General features: G+C 40.6%; 1 protein-coding gene across 2 annotated transcripts in view; it reads left to right on the top strand.

The window, feature by feature from the left end:
* The window catches only part of SFMBT1 (Scm like with four mbt domains 1), a 78,009-nt gene that overhangs the window by 44,427 nt on the left and 20,245 nt on the right, over positions 1-13,337 (top strand). For both annotated transcript variants that reach the window (XM_075096362.1, XM_075096361.1), the window contains exons 3-7: positions 4,038-4,132; positions 9,056-9,296; positions 9,743-9,831; positions 10,747-10,993; positions 12,487-12,584. In XM_075096362.1, the coding sequence (XP_074952463.1) occupies positions 4,038-4,132; positions 9,056-9,296; positions 9,743-9,831; positions 10,747-10,993; positions 12,487-12,584 (770 nt within the window). The remainder of the gene's footprint in view (positions 1-4,037; positions 4,133-9,055; positions 9,297-9,742; positions 9,832-10,746; positions 10,994-12,486; positions 12,585-13,337) is intronic.

Raw genomic sequence — 13,337 nt, 5'->3', positions numbered from 1 at the left:
GATTTGAAAGCTTTACTGTCAAAAACCAGTTGTGTGGCAAAGTCACAGAGATGAGAATTGCATCTGGTTTCTTTCCCCACCTTTGCCAAAGTTGTGCTTTGCCATTGAGCGAATGTGTGGCTCAGTCATCCTGTCTAATATAGAAAATATGTCTCTGTATAGTAGAAAGCTGAATTCATTTAGGACTTGTAGCAAATAAGGATATGGGGAGAAAGAGAGAACATACATATATATACACCCATGCAGCATTAGATTAATAAATTGTGCTTTAGCATTAAATAGATTAAATATGGTTTTCCTTGTTGTCATTCGTAATATTAATTTGCAAGTTTTCCCACAGTAGTGAGAATTTCTTGTGTAAATCTGAAGTTTTATTGAGTAGTTTGAACTCGGACTGATCAGGATGTTTAATACAGCCATATGGCCCCTCAGGAATGTAGATTCATTAAACTGGTCCTCTGTGTATCCCAGGATCCGCTAACCCACGAGGACGGTGCTGTGTGATAGGGTCTTGCAAAAAATACCAACAGACTAGATCAAAGGCTGTATTTAAACAGGGCCTGCTCTGCTGCCACTGTCCTGCCAATAAAACCAGAAAAGCGATTGGATTCTGACTCTCAAAGATTTCTGGCTAGTGTGAGCCTTACCAGAGAGGAGGTCCTTTGCCACACTCATGGGAGTATTTCTGCATTCAGGTATCGAAAAATAGGTACTTGATTTCTGAGATTGTAATAGTTTTTGTAGTCCTACCACATGCCACAATTAAAAAACTAAATTACTGCTCTCACTATGAAACCTCATACAGCATTTTTGCTTGGAGCTTTTTTCAATAAACTTTTCATGTCCCACATTGATTCAGTAAGTGCTGCACTAAATAACCTGGAACACTGTGGCAGGGCCATCCATAAAAAGCAGCAGATAGATTTGTTAAATCCTATAGCTAAGCACAGCCCTCAGCTGTGTCAGCCACCTAAAGGAAGGAAGGCACCTGAGCTCCCCAGCTCTGCGTGCTCAGGTGTTGTAAGGCTAATCACCTAGTCTCACTTAAAACCTTAGTAAAGTGTAAACACAAGCTGAGTTGAAGTCTGATGAATGAGTGGAACAGCAGAAGTTCTGGATGCTTTTTTAAAAAAGTAAAAAAAAATCTTTCCAACCAAACAAAACTCCCTAAAATAAAGCAGGAAGAGTATTAAATTTGCAGTAAGTATTGGACAGGTATTTGTGATTTCTCTCCAGCCTATGAAGAATGAGTTACAAGAGAGCTTCTGGGTGTGCTGGTGAGATTTGGGCACTGCACAGTACAAAGCAATCTGAGCCCTTCTCACTGCAGTGCAGACCTGGAAGGAAACAGCTCTTTTGGATATGAAAACATACAGGCTACAGAGACCATGGATTAGTGGCGTGACAAAGGACCTGTGGTAACTCTGATCCAGTTCGGAACCAGTTTTAACCTAGTTAGAGGCAAAAGGGTAGCTGAAGCAGCAAGCAAACTGTCTTTCTCAGGAGCTCCTTGTAGCAATTAAGTGGCAACATAAGTTACTAATTGACCCTTTCAGTGTGTTAAGTGACCTGTGCCTCATTTAAGTAGCTTAACTGCCCCTTAGACAGTTATCTGATGATAACACGTTATTGAAGGCTTGGTGCTGCAAGCGGCTTGGTAAAAAGCACGGCTGGAAAGCCTCAAGATCCATGTAGTATTCCCAGGTCGAGCTACTTGGCTTTCAAACTTGTTAAAAAGCACAGAGCAGTCACGTTGCTTTATGTTTCTCCTCAAACAGAAATACATCTGATGTTGCAAGTAATGCTTTTTATATACAAAGTGCTTTTTGGAGTTGGATGAAAGTGGGGTTGGTGCTGCTGTTGAGCAGCCGGGTGCTTTTCAGTGGGAAAGGGTGAGCTGGCTTTCCCTAGGTAGGAGTTAAATAAGACAAAATTTGCTCTTGGTTTTGTCTGACCACAAATATTGCATTTGAGCTCAAGTTTCTTCCCCCTTTGGTTCTGCAGCTGTGAACTTAAGAATATTTATGGTTATATTAAAGTAAAATGTTGTTTTAATGATTTAAGAAATCTTAATCTGTTTTAACAACATTTTACAATGAAATTATATTTTTCTTAGAATGACTTGCAGCCAAAGCTTTGATCAGCTGCACCCTAATTTGCAAACAGCTGTGTCTGTGCCTTATCTTTTATGCCCTCAAAATTTTTTTAAATAGAATTTCTTACTTTTGTCCTTCTCTAGGTCTGTTTCTTCAGTAAGTTAAAAATTATCCCCTGAAAGCATTGGTTATATTCAAGCTCTGAATTTTTTGAGCTCTGAGGTTTATGAAAGGCCAATATAACCAACTGTGGTTGCTTAAAAATAGCAAAATGAAATTGGGTTTGAGAGAGATATGAGTTGCCTTTAAAACAGATACTGTCATCAGCAAACAAAAGCTAACTGAATGTACATTTCTAAATTTGGGGAAATGATAATTCCTAGAATTACAATGAAAAGTTAGAGATGAGCTTAACAATCAGTTCAAAGATAAAATGAACCTACTTTACGCTCCAGACTTGTAGGTTTTTTAGATTTAATGTAGCTCAGACTTTTGGGCAAATATTTGCCCCTTTCTATTTGAGGAGTAAGAACTGTTGTGGAGCATACTTAGCAGGTTGTCAGCCTGTCCACGGGTCTGATAAGAACATGTAATAGTACTTCATTCAGTGGTTTGGACATGTAATGTTTTCTACTCAAGCTACTACTTGAAAGAACAGTTACCACCTGTCCAAAGAAAGGTTGAGTGTGTAGGAAATGTTGGTGTCCTATAACCTTTGCTGAGCTCTTCCCATGCTTGTGATACACAGAGATTTCTCAGTTTTCAAATATAAACAAGGTAACAAGTTTCCTGGTACTGAGAGATGGAAATCTCTCATATTCATTCATAAAGACAACTATGGTGCAGGTGGTAGAATTGGTCTAAAAGTGAAAATGAAAAGCTTTACTTTCATGTCATGTCACTGCCATCCCATTTTGCTACTGAACTTGAAGCTGTAGTTTGTGTGTTGAGACTAAAAATACTGCTTACAGGAGGTGGGACCTCGCTGGTCATCCTGTGCTGTGCCTGCAGGAAAAATATAACAGGGCTGCACCCTGAACTAAATAGGGGACCTGAAACCCACCCTGTGTTGGTTGTGGTGTTTTTTCAGCAGAGCAGGTTACACATTGGAGAAAATGGGAGTAGGAGGGGAGCAGGGATGTGAGCCAAGAACTGAAGGGGAGATGGCGGCTGGGGGACAGGCTCAAGAATAATAATAGATAATCGGACTAATTGGTAGCGTGTCTTACTACAGCTGCTTGCTTCCCTAACAGCCTGAGTGAATTTTGAACTGTGGCTTGAGTGGTTTTAGCATATTTTTGCTTTAAATCCATCCAGAAATGAGATTTTCTTGGTCTAAAGAAGCTGCCTACACCTTATGAGCCGGGGGTTTTTTTAAGTGACTAATTTGAGTGTTCTTGATTTCAGTTGTGTTTCGAGCTGGTTTTTTTTTCAGCACTACCCTGAATCCTTCTCTGTGCTTTTGATGTTTTATAACATCTAAATAAATACTATCAAACTTAAAAAAGAGGAAAGTCACATTTCAATTTTTTTTAGGCTTTATTTTCACACCTCTTACTACTGGTATTGCTGGTTCCTGGATGTTTTTTTATTTAGTACACTGATGGTCCAGTGTGCCCAGAGTTTTGAGTCTCTTATATTTGTTGATACAAATACAGAACTCTTCTGCCTATGTTCTCCTCTTGCAAATTGTAAACAATTTGTGCTTAGCCAAAATCCTCAGGATCTCACTATTTTTCAGACCAGATTCAACTTAAAGTGCCCTTCACATACAAAGAAAGACTAAATAGTATTGTCTGTGTGTTGAGGTGTATAACGAAGTTCACTGCACAGTTGTTTACTCAGTCATTTGGAGTGAAAGTGGGTTTTGCTGTAGTTCTTAGTAGCCTAAAACTTAAGTCAACAAGTTGCTAAATAGAAGGTGCTGGACTTCTCTTCTAGATGCTGGTTCCAGTGTGGAAGAAATGGAATTCAATTGGGATGAGTATCTGGAAGATACAGGAGCAACTGCAGCCCCCCATGGATCTTTTAAACATGTGAGTAAGGGAGTGTGTGTTTATGTACCATCTCCTATGTTGTTTTTTTGATACACTGAATGTTTAAGGTTTCTTTGAATGAGTTGATGCTCTCAAATCTGGAAGACTAACTAGAATCATGTTTCTTAGAGTAATGAGAACTGAGGAGTTTCACCTTTATATTATTGTTTCTTGTCTTCCTCTGTATGTAGCACAGGGTAATCCCATCTGCAAGTGCTGAAACATAAGGGCTCCTAATCTTTAATGTACCAGAAGATAAACTTGATTTTTCTCATAAAGCCCAAACTGGCAAGTCTCTTCTTTTCATGACTGCTACTGGACAACTGCTGTGGAGAAGCTAGCTTTAGAAAGTTGGTGGCATAGCTCTTGAACAGCAGAATTTGAATGTTCTATCAAAGACGATTTTAATGGTAGCTCTCAAGGAGGCCAAGGAGAAAATAATACCTCTGCCAAACACTTGACTGTAGTAGTTAGAAAACTGATTAGGATAATTGTCGATCACAGGCTTAATGGATAGGATGAAGTCTTGATAAGTCCTTGTCTTTGCCCTTGGATATCTTTAATCAAACGTTTGTTGGTAAAATCCTGGAGTGCACAGTCCCCTTGGGTAAGATCTGAATGTGAAGTCTGCTGCCTTGTACGGGGTCATCACTGGAGGTGAGCCATATAGAGCTGGTTTCCAAACCTCTTGGATCTCTTCCAAAAACTGGAACACTTTTCAGGCTGCCAGCCTCTATCCTTATCCAACTCTTTTTTTTAAAGTTACTGTTCAACAGTCTTTTAAAGACTGGCTGTGGGTCTTTTACCATAGCAGTGAGGGTAGTGACTTGTGTGTGGCACAATGCTTGGAAACCACTCCGTGGTACTCAGGCTTTTGGGTCCAGTATTGCCACTTTCAGTACAGGAGACTTATATCAGCTGGAAAACAAACTGAGGTCTGTTCATGAAGGATCACAAAGCATTTTGAGTCCAAAGATAACATGCAGAAGTGCAAAGCATTAAAGAATATGTTAAAATATGGCAGTTGCTTTAGTAGTAAAGAAGAGGCACAGTAAATGTAGACTTTGCAGAGGCTCTTCCATACACTGGGATGTAATTGTAAGTTTTTTGTTCAAAATAAACATTCAGGTATCTCATTTCTGAGGGGGAGAGAGGCCTGTGCTTGCTTTGTTTTTCCTTAGTGTACTAAGACTCTAGCAAGAGCAAGCTTAATCGAGTGGTGGTGTCTGTGCAGCCCACATTGAGGAAGCAGTATGGAATCAGAGCAATGGCATTTTGCAGTAGTGCAAGGAGGGGTCTGTCGGCTCCTCTGGTGTGGTTTACCTTATGTGATCTCTGCTAAAGAAGCTTGCTATCATAGCTAGGACATTAAACAAACTAATTGTAATGCCAGCTTTAAGGTGACAGCCAACTGAATTAACATTGCAGCTATATTTTGCTAATCGGCAGGAGACACGCTTTGAATGACATTGTTACCCCTGCACTGCAATCTTTGCCAACTCAGCAGTGTCAAACAAGAGGTCTGATTTCTGTGGCTGTCGTCAGTAGAAATACAATTAGGTTTGAAAAAAAATCCACATTTTAAATTGTTATTAGTCCTTACGCGTGTAGAAGAACTCGGTGCAGTTTTGCTGGTGCAAGTGACATTGTCGTGGAGCGTGCTTTAGTGAGCAGGTGTGGGCAAAGCCTAGCCGTGTCGCCCAGTCCTTTTCTGCTGCATTGGGTGCCCTCTTGCGGGCAGCGCGACGGAGGAGCAGCGCTTGGTGAGCTTGGCTGGCCACGCTCCACAGCCCGGCACCGGGAACTGGCCTGGGGGCTCGGGGTGCCAGGAGCGCTGCGCAGGGGGTCGGGAATGAGAGTGAAAATAGATGCCTGTGTGTTCAGGAGGGGAACCTCCAGCATTTGCTGTCAGAGTTCCCTTGGAATTTGTCTGGAGGCCAACTTTGATGTTCTCTGTAATAAGCTTGGCATAAAATTTTGGAAAGTTAATGGTAACACCAAATTGACGAGCAGAGAGAAGCATATTTACAGCAATGTCACATCACCTAGATCTTACTGTTAGAAATTAAATAGTGCAAAGTCACATGCTCAGGATTTCTGCTGTCCATGAAAAAGGAATGGTTTGGAAAAGGTAGAGAAGGAGAACCTCAGTGCCTCCTGGTGGATGCTGACAGCTGGTCTATGTGGCGAAGCCCTAAAAAAATGTTAGTGCGATTCCAGGATACATCAGGTGAGAGATTTTCAGTGGAGAGCATACAGGCAGTGATGTCTCTGTGCTAGGAACTGGTGGTCCTTCTGGCTGGAATCTGTGTGGTGCTAGTTGCTTGACTTGAAGGGCACATTTCTATAATCTACCATCTCCTGATGAGCTAAGAGGGAATTACTTTTGTACTCTCGAAAAACAGAGTGGAAAAAACTAAGCTGAATAATTATATTGGCACAAGAACAAGTGGTCAGGTATAACTAAAGTAATTAATATAAATAAATTTTAGATGGAAGCTTAAGGTTTTTGTTGGGTTCTTTATAAATACTGGAGTAGTGAGACTGTGACCAGCCTCCCGTTATGGGTGGTGGGTGAGAAATACCTAACCCACATTTTAGGAGAGTACATGATCAGGTTAAGAAAATGTAAACCATGATTCAACAGCCTGTGTTAGCAAAGAGCTAGACTTGCTAATGGGAGAGAGAATTTTTTTATATTTGTTTGCTTACATTACTTCTGAAAGTTTTTCTCTTACTATGAGCAAGACACATTGGAAAATGTAAGCTACTTCCTCAAATTAATTATGTTCTAATGTTTATTTACATTTTTAAAATTAAACAATATTGAGATCAAAGTGACTGTTTTGCCTACAATCTCGCAGGAAAAAGAGCTTACTAAAAAACAGGAGTTGCACTGGATGCCAGTGCTGTCATCCCACCCTAAGTCTAAATACACTTTCTCTAAAACTGTTGAATGCTTCTTTTTTAATTCGTTTCTGCAACTTACATGTATGTGTAAATGTATATTAAAAATAAGTTAGTGTTCAACATCATCTGAACACATGTATTTGATATGTGTTCTTGCATGCTTTTAATCCTTTTTGTTCTTTATCATTACCTCCTCCTGAGCTGAGTCAGGTCCCCAGGTCTGACCTGTGGCATGGCACAAAGTGGGGGGATAACACTTGATTGGAAGGAGCAGTTGGAGCTGCCTAAGCAGTGCCGTCACTAACCGCTCACAGCCATCTCTGCTTGCCATGTGTGCAGCAGAAGGCTGCTGGTCGCAGACCCACTGCTCCGAAGAAAATACTCTCGGAACTCCCACAGCACCTCCTGCAAGCCGGTCTGCACAGTGAGCCAGCCTAAAGAAACAAGTTTTGTGCTTTAAACCGCTTAGTGGTGTCATCTTGCCCAGCTGCCAGGAGAGGGTGCTAACTTCTTGGTCTCTGCTCTATCCACTGGGGAATGTAAATGACAGTGTTTGAAAAATGCACCTGACTTCAGGGAAAGCTCCGTCTGTTGCTGTTGGTTTCGCTGAATGCAGCGCTCTCCGCCGGGAGGCTTTGCTGAAAGTTTGGGCATAGAGAGCTGCACAGATTTCCCAGTTCCTCAGACTTTGTGGTGAGCTTATGGCTTTTCTTTCAGGAATCAGAATATGAAGTCTTTATTAGTATCTCTTCAGCTAGGCAACTATCTTTTTGAAGAGGTGACCTCTGTAATATCACTTCAAAAGGTCTGCAGGTATAGGGTCCTCCTGATTTTGTTCTTAAGAAACGTTTTCTCTAAGTGAAGGGTATTAACCTAAAAGATGTGAACAGTTAACAGAGGCATCTTTTCTTTCTGATGTGGTTCTCTTAGTTTTATTTTTAGCAACCCAGTATGTGGTGGCTGATGAGACTATAATAGCTATGGCAGTTACTGAACCATCAGTGCAGAACTGGTAATAAATAACCCAGAAAATATCTACCGCCTCTGCATCATACTGAAAGCCTTTCTTGCAGTTGATCCAATGAAGAAATGGAACTTGGGATCACTTAAGAAAGAAAACACCAGTTACATTCAGCTGAGAACAGGCTATCAACATGTTAGATTTTTAAATTAAGACTGAGGCGATGGAATTAAGTGTAGCTCAGAAACATACTGTAGTGAGAACAGAACAGGGTCCTTCTGCTTTTTCAGGAGTGTATGAGCTGGGAGAAGTTAGGGATATGAGAAACTTAATGTTTTGCTTTATCTTGTTATGTTTACGCTTCAGTATCGGAGTACTGTGCGGTCAAATTCCTCACCTGCACACAACATACGCACACACGTACACACACACGATTGGGTGCTTTATTGTTGTCAAAGCATGAGCTCGCTGAAGAACACATACTGTTTACATTCTATGCAATTTATGTAACAATGCTACATACAGAATTATTTAGGTTCTTCGAGACATTAAAATTCCTTATTCTGCAATTTGTGCAGATTCATGCCTTCTTAAATGAGCATGGCAGAACAGACAGTGGTATCATTATCTAAAGCACATGTATGTACTTTAAATAGGCTTCTTGTCCAAAGAGGTAGAAAGACATAGTTTAACACAAAAAGTCAAAGTTGTGTTGCTGAGTTTGACCTTTAGTTTTGCTTAGCTTGACAGCCCAGCTGTGAGTTGGAAAGCTTTTCAGTGATGGGAGAGGCATTGTCCAGCACAGGACAATGAATTGCAAGATATTGATTTAAGGTTGAAAAGACACTCTAAAATGCAGAGGAGATTTCATTAATGATGATTCTATGTACATTCCAATTTGGGTCACATGATGTGATGAAGGTGTTTCTCTGAAGAGACGGGATAACATTTGGCTTGAGGTTTTTTACTAATGAACACATGTAAATGGTTCCCTTGTTGTTCAGTGAAGTTTCTGGGGGTTGCTCAGATGTGATGATCTTCTTCCTCTTCAGGTGGATACAAGTTTGCAGAACGGTTTTGCCCCTGGTATGAAGCTAGAAGTTGCTGTCAAGTCTGATCAAAACACCTACTGGGTAGCCACCATCATTACTACCTGTGGGCAGCTGCTCCTTTTGCGCTACGATGGTTATGGGGAAGACCGCAAGGCTGACTTTTGGTGTGATATCATGACAGCTGATTTACACCCCATTGGCTGGTGTGAGCAGAACAAGAGGATTCTCAAAGTGCCTGAAGGTATTGGCTCCATATGCAGAAACAGGGAGTACATACAAAAGTATGCTTTTGTCCTTTGTAAGCCTGGCAGGTAGTTGTCATGCTTGCTGTTATGCACAGGCGGTGTAGCTGTGGTGACAAGTTGAGGTTGTCTGCTACGTTCTTCTGAAATCCTGTGACTTAGAGCAGGAGGTTGCTTTTTCACCAGAGATGAGTTAGCTTAATTTCAGAATTGGACTTATTTTTACAGAGGCTTGTGGTTATCTTAACCATCACCCACCAAATTTTACTGCTTTGTCATTTCTTTAAAGATTTTGTTGTTTTGCGTATTCTGTTAAAGTGCTACTGGTGAGTGTGTGGCAGATTCTTGTGAATTAGGCAGTGCAGGAGTGTGGTAACGTCTTGTTGTCTGAATGATCTTTAACTGGCAGGAAGAATCACAGTCGTCGTCTTCACTTTTCACTTAGGTATCAAGGACAAGATACCAGACCAGGAGGAATTCCTTCAGCGGGTGCTGAAAGGAGCGTGCAGTGCTCCTCCTAACCTGCTGGAGGGGGTAAGTGCTACAGTGTGCTGCATTTTGGGTTTTGTCTTGGTTTTTCCCTTTGTCATTAAGGGAACCACTGTTCAGATGGTCAGTTCAATTCCTTTTTTAAGTTTAGGGAGCATTGTAGTATGCTGCTGACCTCAAAGTTCCACACTCTACTGTTTCCTATTTACAGTATTTAATTTTGATAGTGTTGTTCTAAAACATATCTGTCACTGAAGGTGTTCATTAATGCTGTCAAAAGAAAAACCTTTTTCAAACTCCCTTAGGTTTCAGTCTTCCTCCTGTTCTGCTCCTCCTTCACACAGCTCTAAGTAATCTTTTGTTTTTCTAGCTTTCATGTTGTCCCCTTTCTCAGTCAACTCCTTTAACTAATTTATTTTTTTTACTAATGGGCATGTTATTGTTTCACTTAAATCTTGCATCTTTGCCAGTGAAGAACCAAATTTTTATCCCCTTCTCTGCATTTAAAACAATATTTGCGCCTCGTATCAGTGTCTGGTTGTAAAGTACAGAACATAATTTTTTTGAAAAATGCTGTTGACTTCTTTATAACTAACATTTTTATCCTTGTATCTTTTCTTTCTAGTCATTTTTGTGTGCTAGATGACTCAGTTTTAGATTATTAGATTATTCATGTTTCCTTCAAACCCTGAATATGTAAGTGATAATGCTTCTGAAAATGGTGATGAGGACTTAAATGAAACATGTGACTGTATCTACAGGCAGTGCAGAAGCTGATGCAAGCACCAGTGATACTAAATATTGTAATTTCTGTCGTCCTGTGTTAGTAAGGGACCTGCATTTCTTTATGTCTGTAAATGCAAATTTACTTCTTTTGTGCAAGAACAATGTGTATGAAGAAGTGGTAGTATGGGATTTGTTTTGGTCTGTTGTACAGAATAATTTGTGTTCTTTTTGTAGCTTCACAGAGGGAAAAATCCATTGGATCTTATTGCACCAGGCTCCCGACTAGAACTGCAGAATGTCCGGGATTCCCTGGAAGCCTGGGTAGTCAACGTGGTAGAAAATGTTGGTGGGAGACTTAAATTGCGATATGAAGGGCTGGAGGATTCTGACAAATTTGACCAGTGGATATTCTACTTGGACCCTTTCCTTCATCAAGTGGGGTGGGCAGCTCAACATGGATATAACCTGCAACCACCTTTAGGTACTTCAAAACATATATCTTTAATGTGTTGGATCAGAGGCTAGAGAATACTGCTGCTGCTTTGGTGCTCTAAAACTGCCTTCCGGATGCATACAGTCAGTGTGTGATCCGACAAATACTGTACCTAATGAAGTGTACGTGAAAACATTAGTAAATGGTCCTACAAGACTTTCCACCCACTCATTCAAAAGTTGCTAAATGGTTTTGGCTGTCAAAACTTTCCACCTGTTTGTGGAAGGGGAGGAGCTGAGGAAGGGATTGCCTTCATGGTTATTTTTGGTAGGTTTGTATCCTGGGCAGGGTCAAGAAAGTCGTCTGTTTCTGAAGTACTGCTCAACAGGAGCTTTGCAGCTGGGACTCCCAAGTCCACTGGGCTAATTAAGGCCTTGTTTAAAGAGGTATTATGTGGATATGAAAATGTCCTTAAAAATGGGAAGGAGTATGTGGATGTGGAGGCAGAGGGTGGGACAGAATACCATGTTTTCCAGGCATGTGCATGTCAGGATGGGTCATCAAAGAAGTGGGGCATAAAATGTCTGAAACGCAAATTAATTGCTTATGAGCTGAGCAGTGATGTAATGTGTTTCCTGATGAGGGAAAACCTTGGGATAGAACTGGAGAATGCAGAGCATTTACCCTAAAGCCTTTCTGCAAAGGCAGGTGTACATCTAAGGTTCTGGCACACTCTTGTGCTATTAGCTGGGGAGGTTCAGGTTGGTTTTGTTGGTTTTGGGTTTTTTTTTTTAATGTTTTCCCCTTATGGCAAGAAGAAATCATGCTGAGGGAAACAAAATAATTTCTATTGAAATGGCTGAGCATGCTGCCTTTGCCTAGTGCTTGAGCAATCTGCTGAAATGAGGACTGTGAACTGGAAGATGCCAAATCAGTGACAGAAATGAGATGGGTGGATTCCACAGTACTATTTAAGTGAATAATGGCTTTTGAAAATATTAGCTACTCCTCTTCTTTCCTTTTTCTGTTTATGTAAGAGCCTTTGATATACTCACAGGCTTGACTTCAGGGATCATTTGTGCATGACGGCACTGGTACAAGTAGTTCCTCTTCTATCAGAGATGTGTGTAGTCTGGGGTTAGAGTGCTAAAAGAGTAACTTACTCAATTGGGTCAGAATTATGGAGCATTTCTTGAGTTTACTGCTTGCTTAAGCATAAAACAGACTGACATCCAGGTAGGATTTGTTTTCTGGTCATATGTTTCTCCAGAAGTTTCACTCGGGGTTTGACGTGACCTCTGCTTTCTCAGAAAAACTCGGTGGGGCAGCATATGGGTGATACTGCTGCTTGACTTCAGTCCCTTTTTGTAACACATCTAAATGTCTAAGAAAACAGTAAGTTTTTAAGCAGGAAGGTATTTGCACAGATTCTGAACAGAATGTGAATTTAGCACTTGGAGGAGCGCAAATCAAACTGTTTTCTGAGGGGAAAGAAGAAGAAAGATTACTTCGTTCACTGTTTTCCTTTCTTTTTACTCAAGCCATTAGGTCCTTGAAGAGCGAAGCAGATTGGCAAGAGATCCTGAAGAAGGTGAAAGAAGAGGAAGAGGAGTCATTGGTTCCTACAGATCTCTTTAAGGTAAAGACACAATATCTGTAGGTTAATTCTGTGGATGATATCACGAAAATGCTGTATTCCTAAGAAATGTCAGCCACTGTTACTGAAACTTCCTAGGCTGTTTGGTTGGTTTTTTAAATACTATGATACAATTCTTGTTAAGTTAGACAACGCACCCATCACAAGTATGTGAGCCAGAAGTTGTCACACTGGGAAAAATCCCTGGTTCTGATCCTTTATAATGGCATCTCCAGTTGTTCACCAGCTGGTCTTGCAGAGACCTTTTAGAGAAGTGCAGGATTACTGCAGTCTCTTTAATTGTGTGAGTACATTGAGAAGTTTAACATGTGTAACACCTAATCTGTGACCTGATAGAGTCACACATGCTGTATAAGGTTATATCCTGAGCGTTAGCAAATGTTACTAAGTCTGAATTTAAATATACGTGAATTAAAATGAAAAAAAAAAAATAAAATTCTTGACACATTCTGAGAAGTAGGAATGTAAATTTAGTCCTTCAAGTTATGAGTTCATTTTTCTCAGCTTCATTTGGATCTGTGAGCAGAATGGAACAGGAGATGTTGTTGCTCTTGAATCTATTAGATCATACACAGAGCAGGAAACCTGTTTTGCAGGTTTTTGTTAGGCTGAAAATTGACACTTTTATAGTTCTCTTTTAGATAAGATCACGATGAGTGCTAGGTTAGGGGGCAAAAAAGCCTTTCTGTTGACTTACCTGACCACCCTGTATTGTGAAATCTTGCTTCTGTGTGG

This window comes from Phalacrocorax aristotelis, chromosome 6 (genome assembly GCF_949628215.1).
Source record: "Phalacrocorax aristotelis chromosome 6, bGulAri2.1, whole genome shotgun sequence".
Classification (NCBI taxonomy): Eukaryota; Metazoa; Chordata; class Aves; order Suliformes; family Phalacrocoracidae; genus Phalacrocorax; species Phalacrocorax aristotelis.
This window is presented reverse-complemented; position numbering and strand designations above follow the sequence as displayed.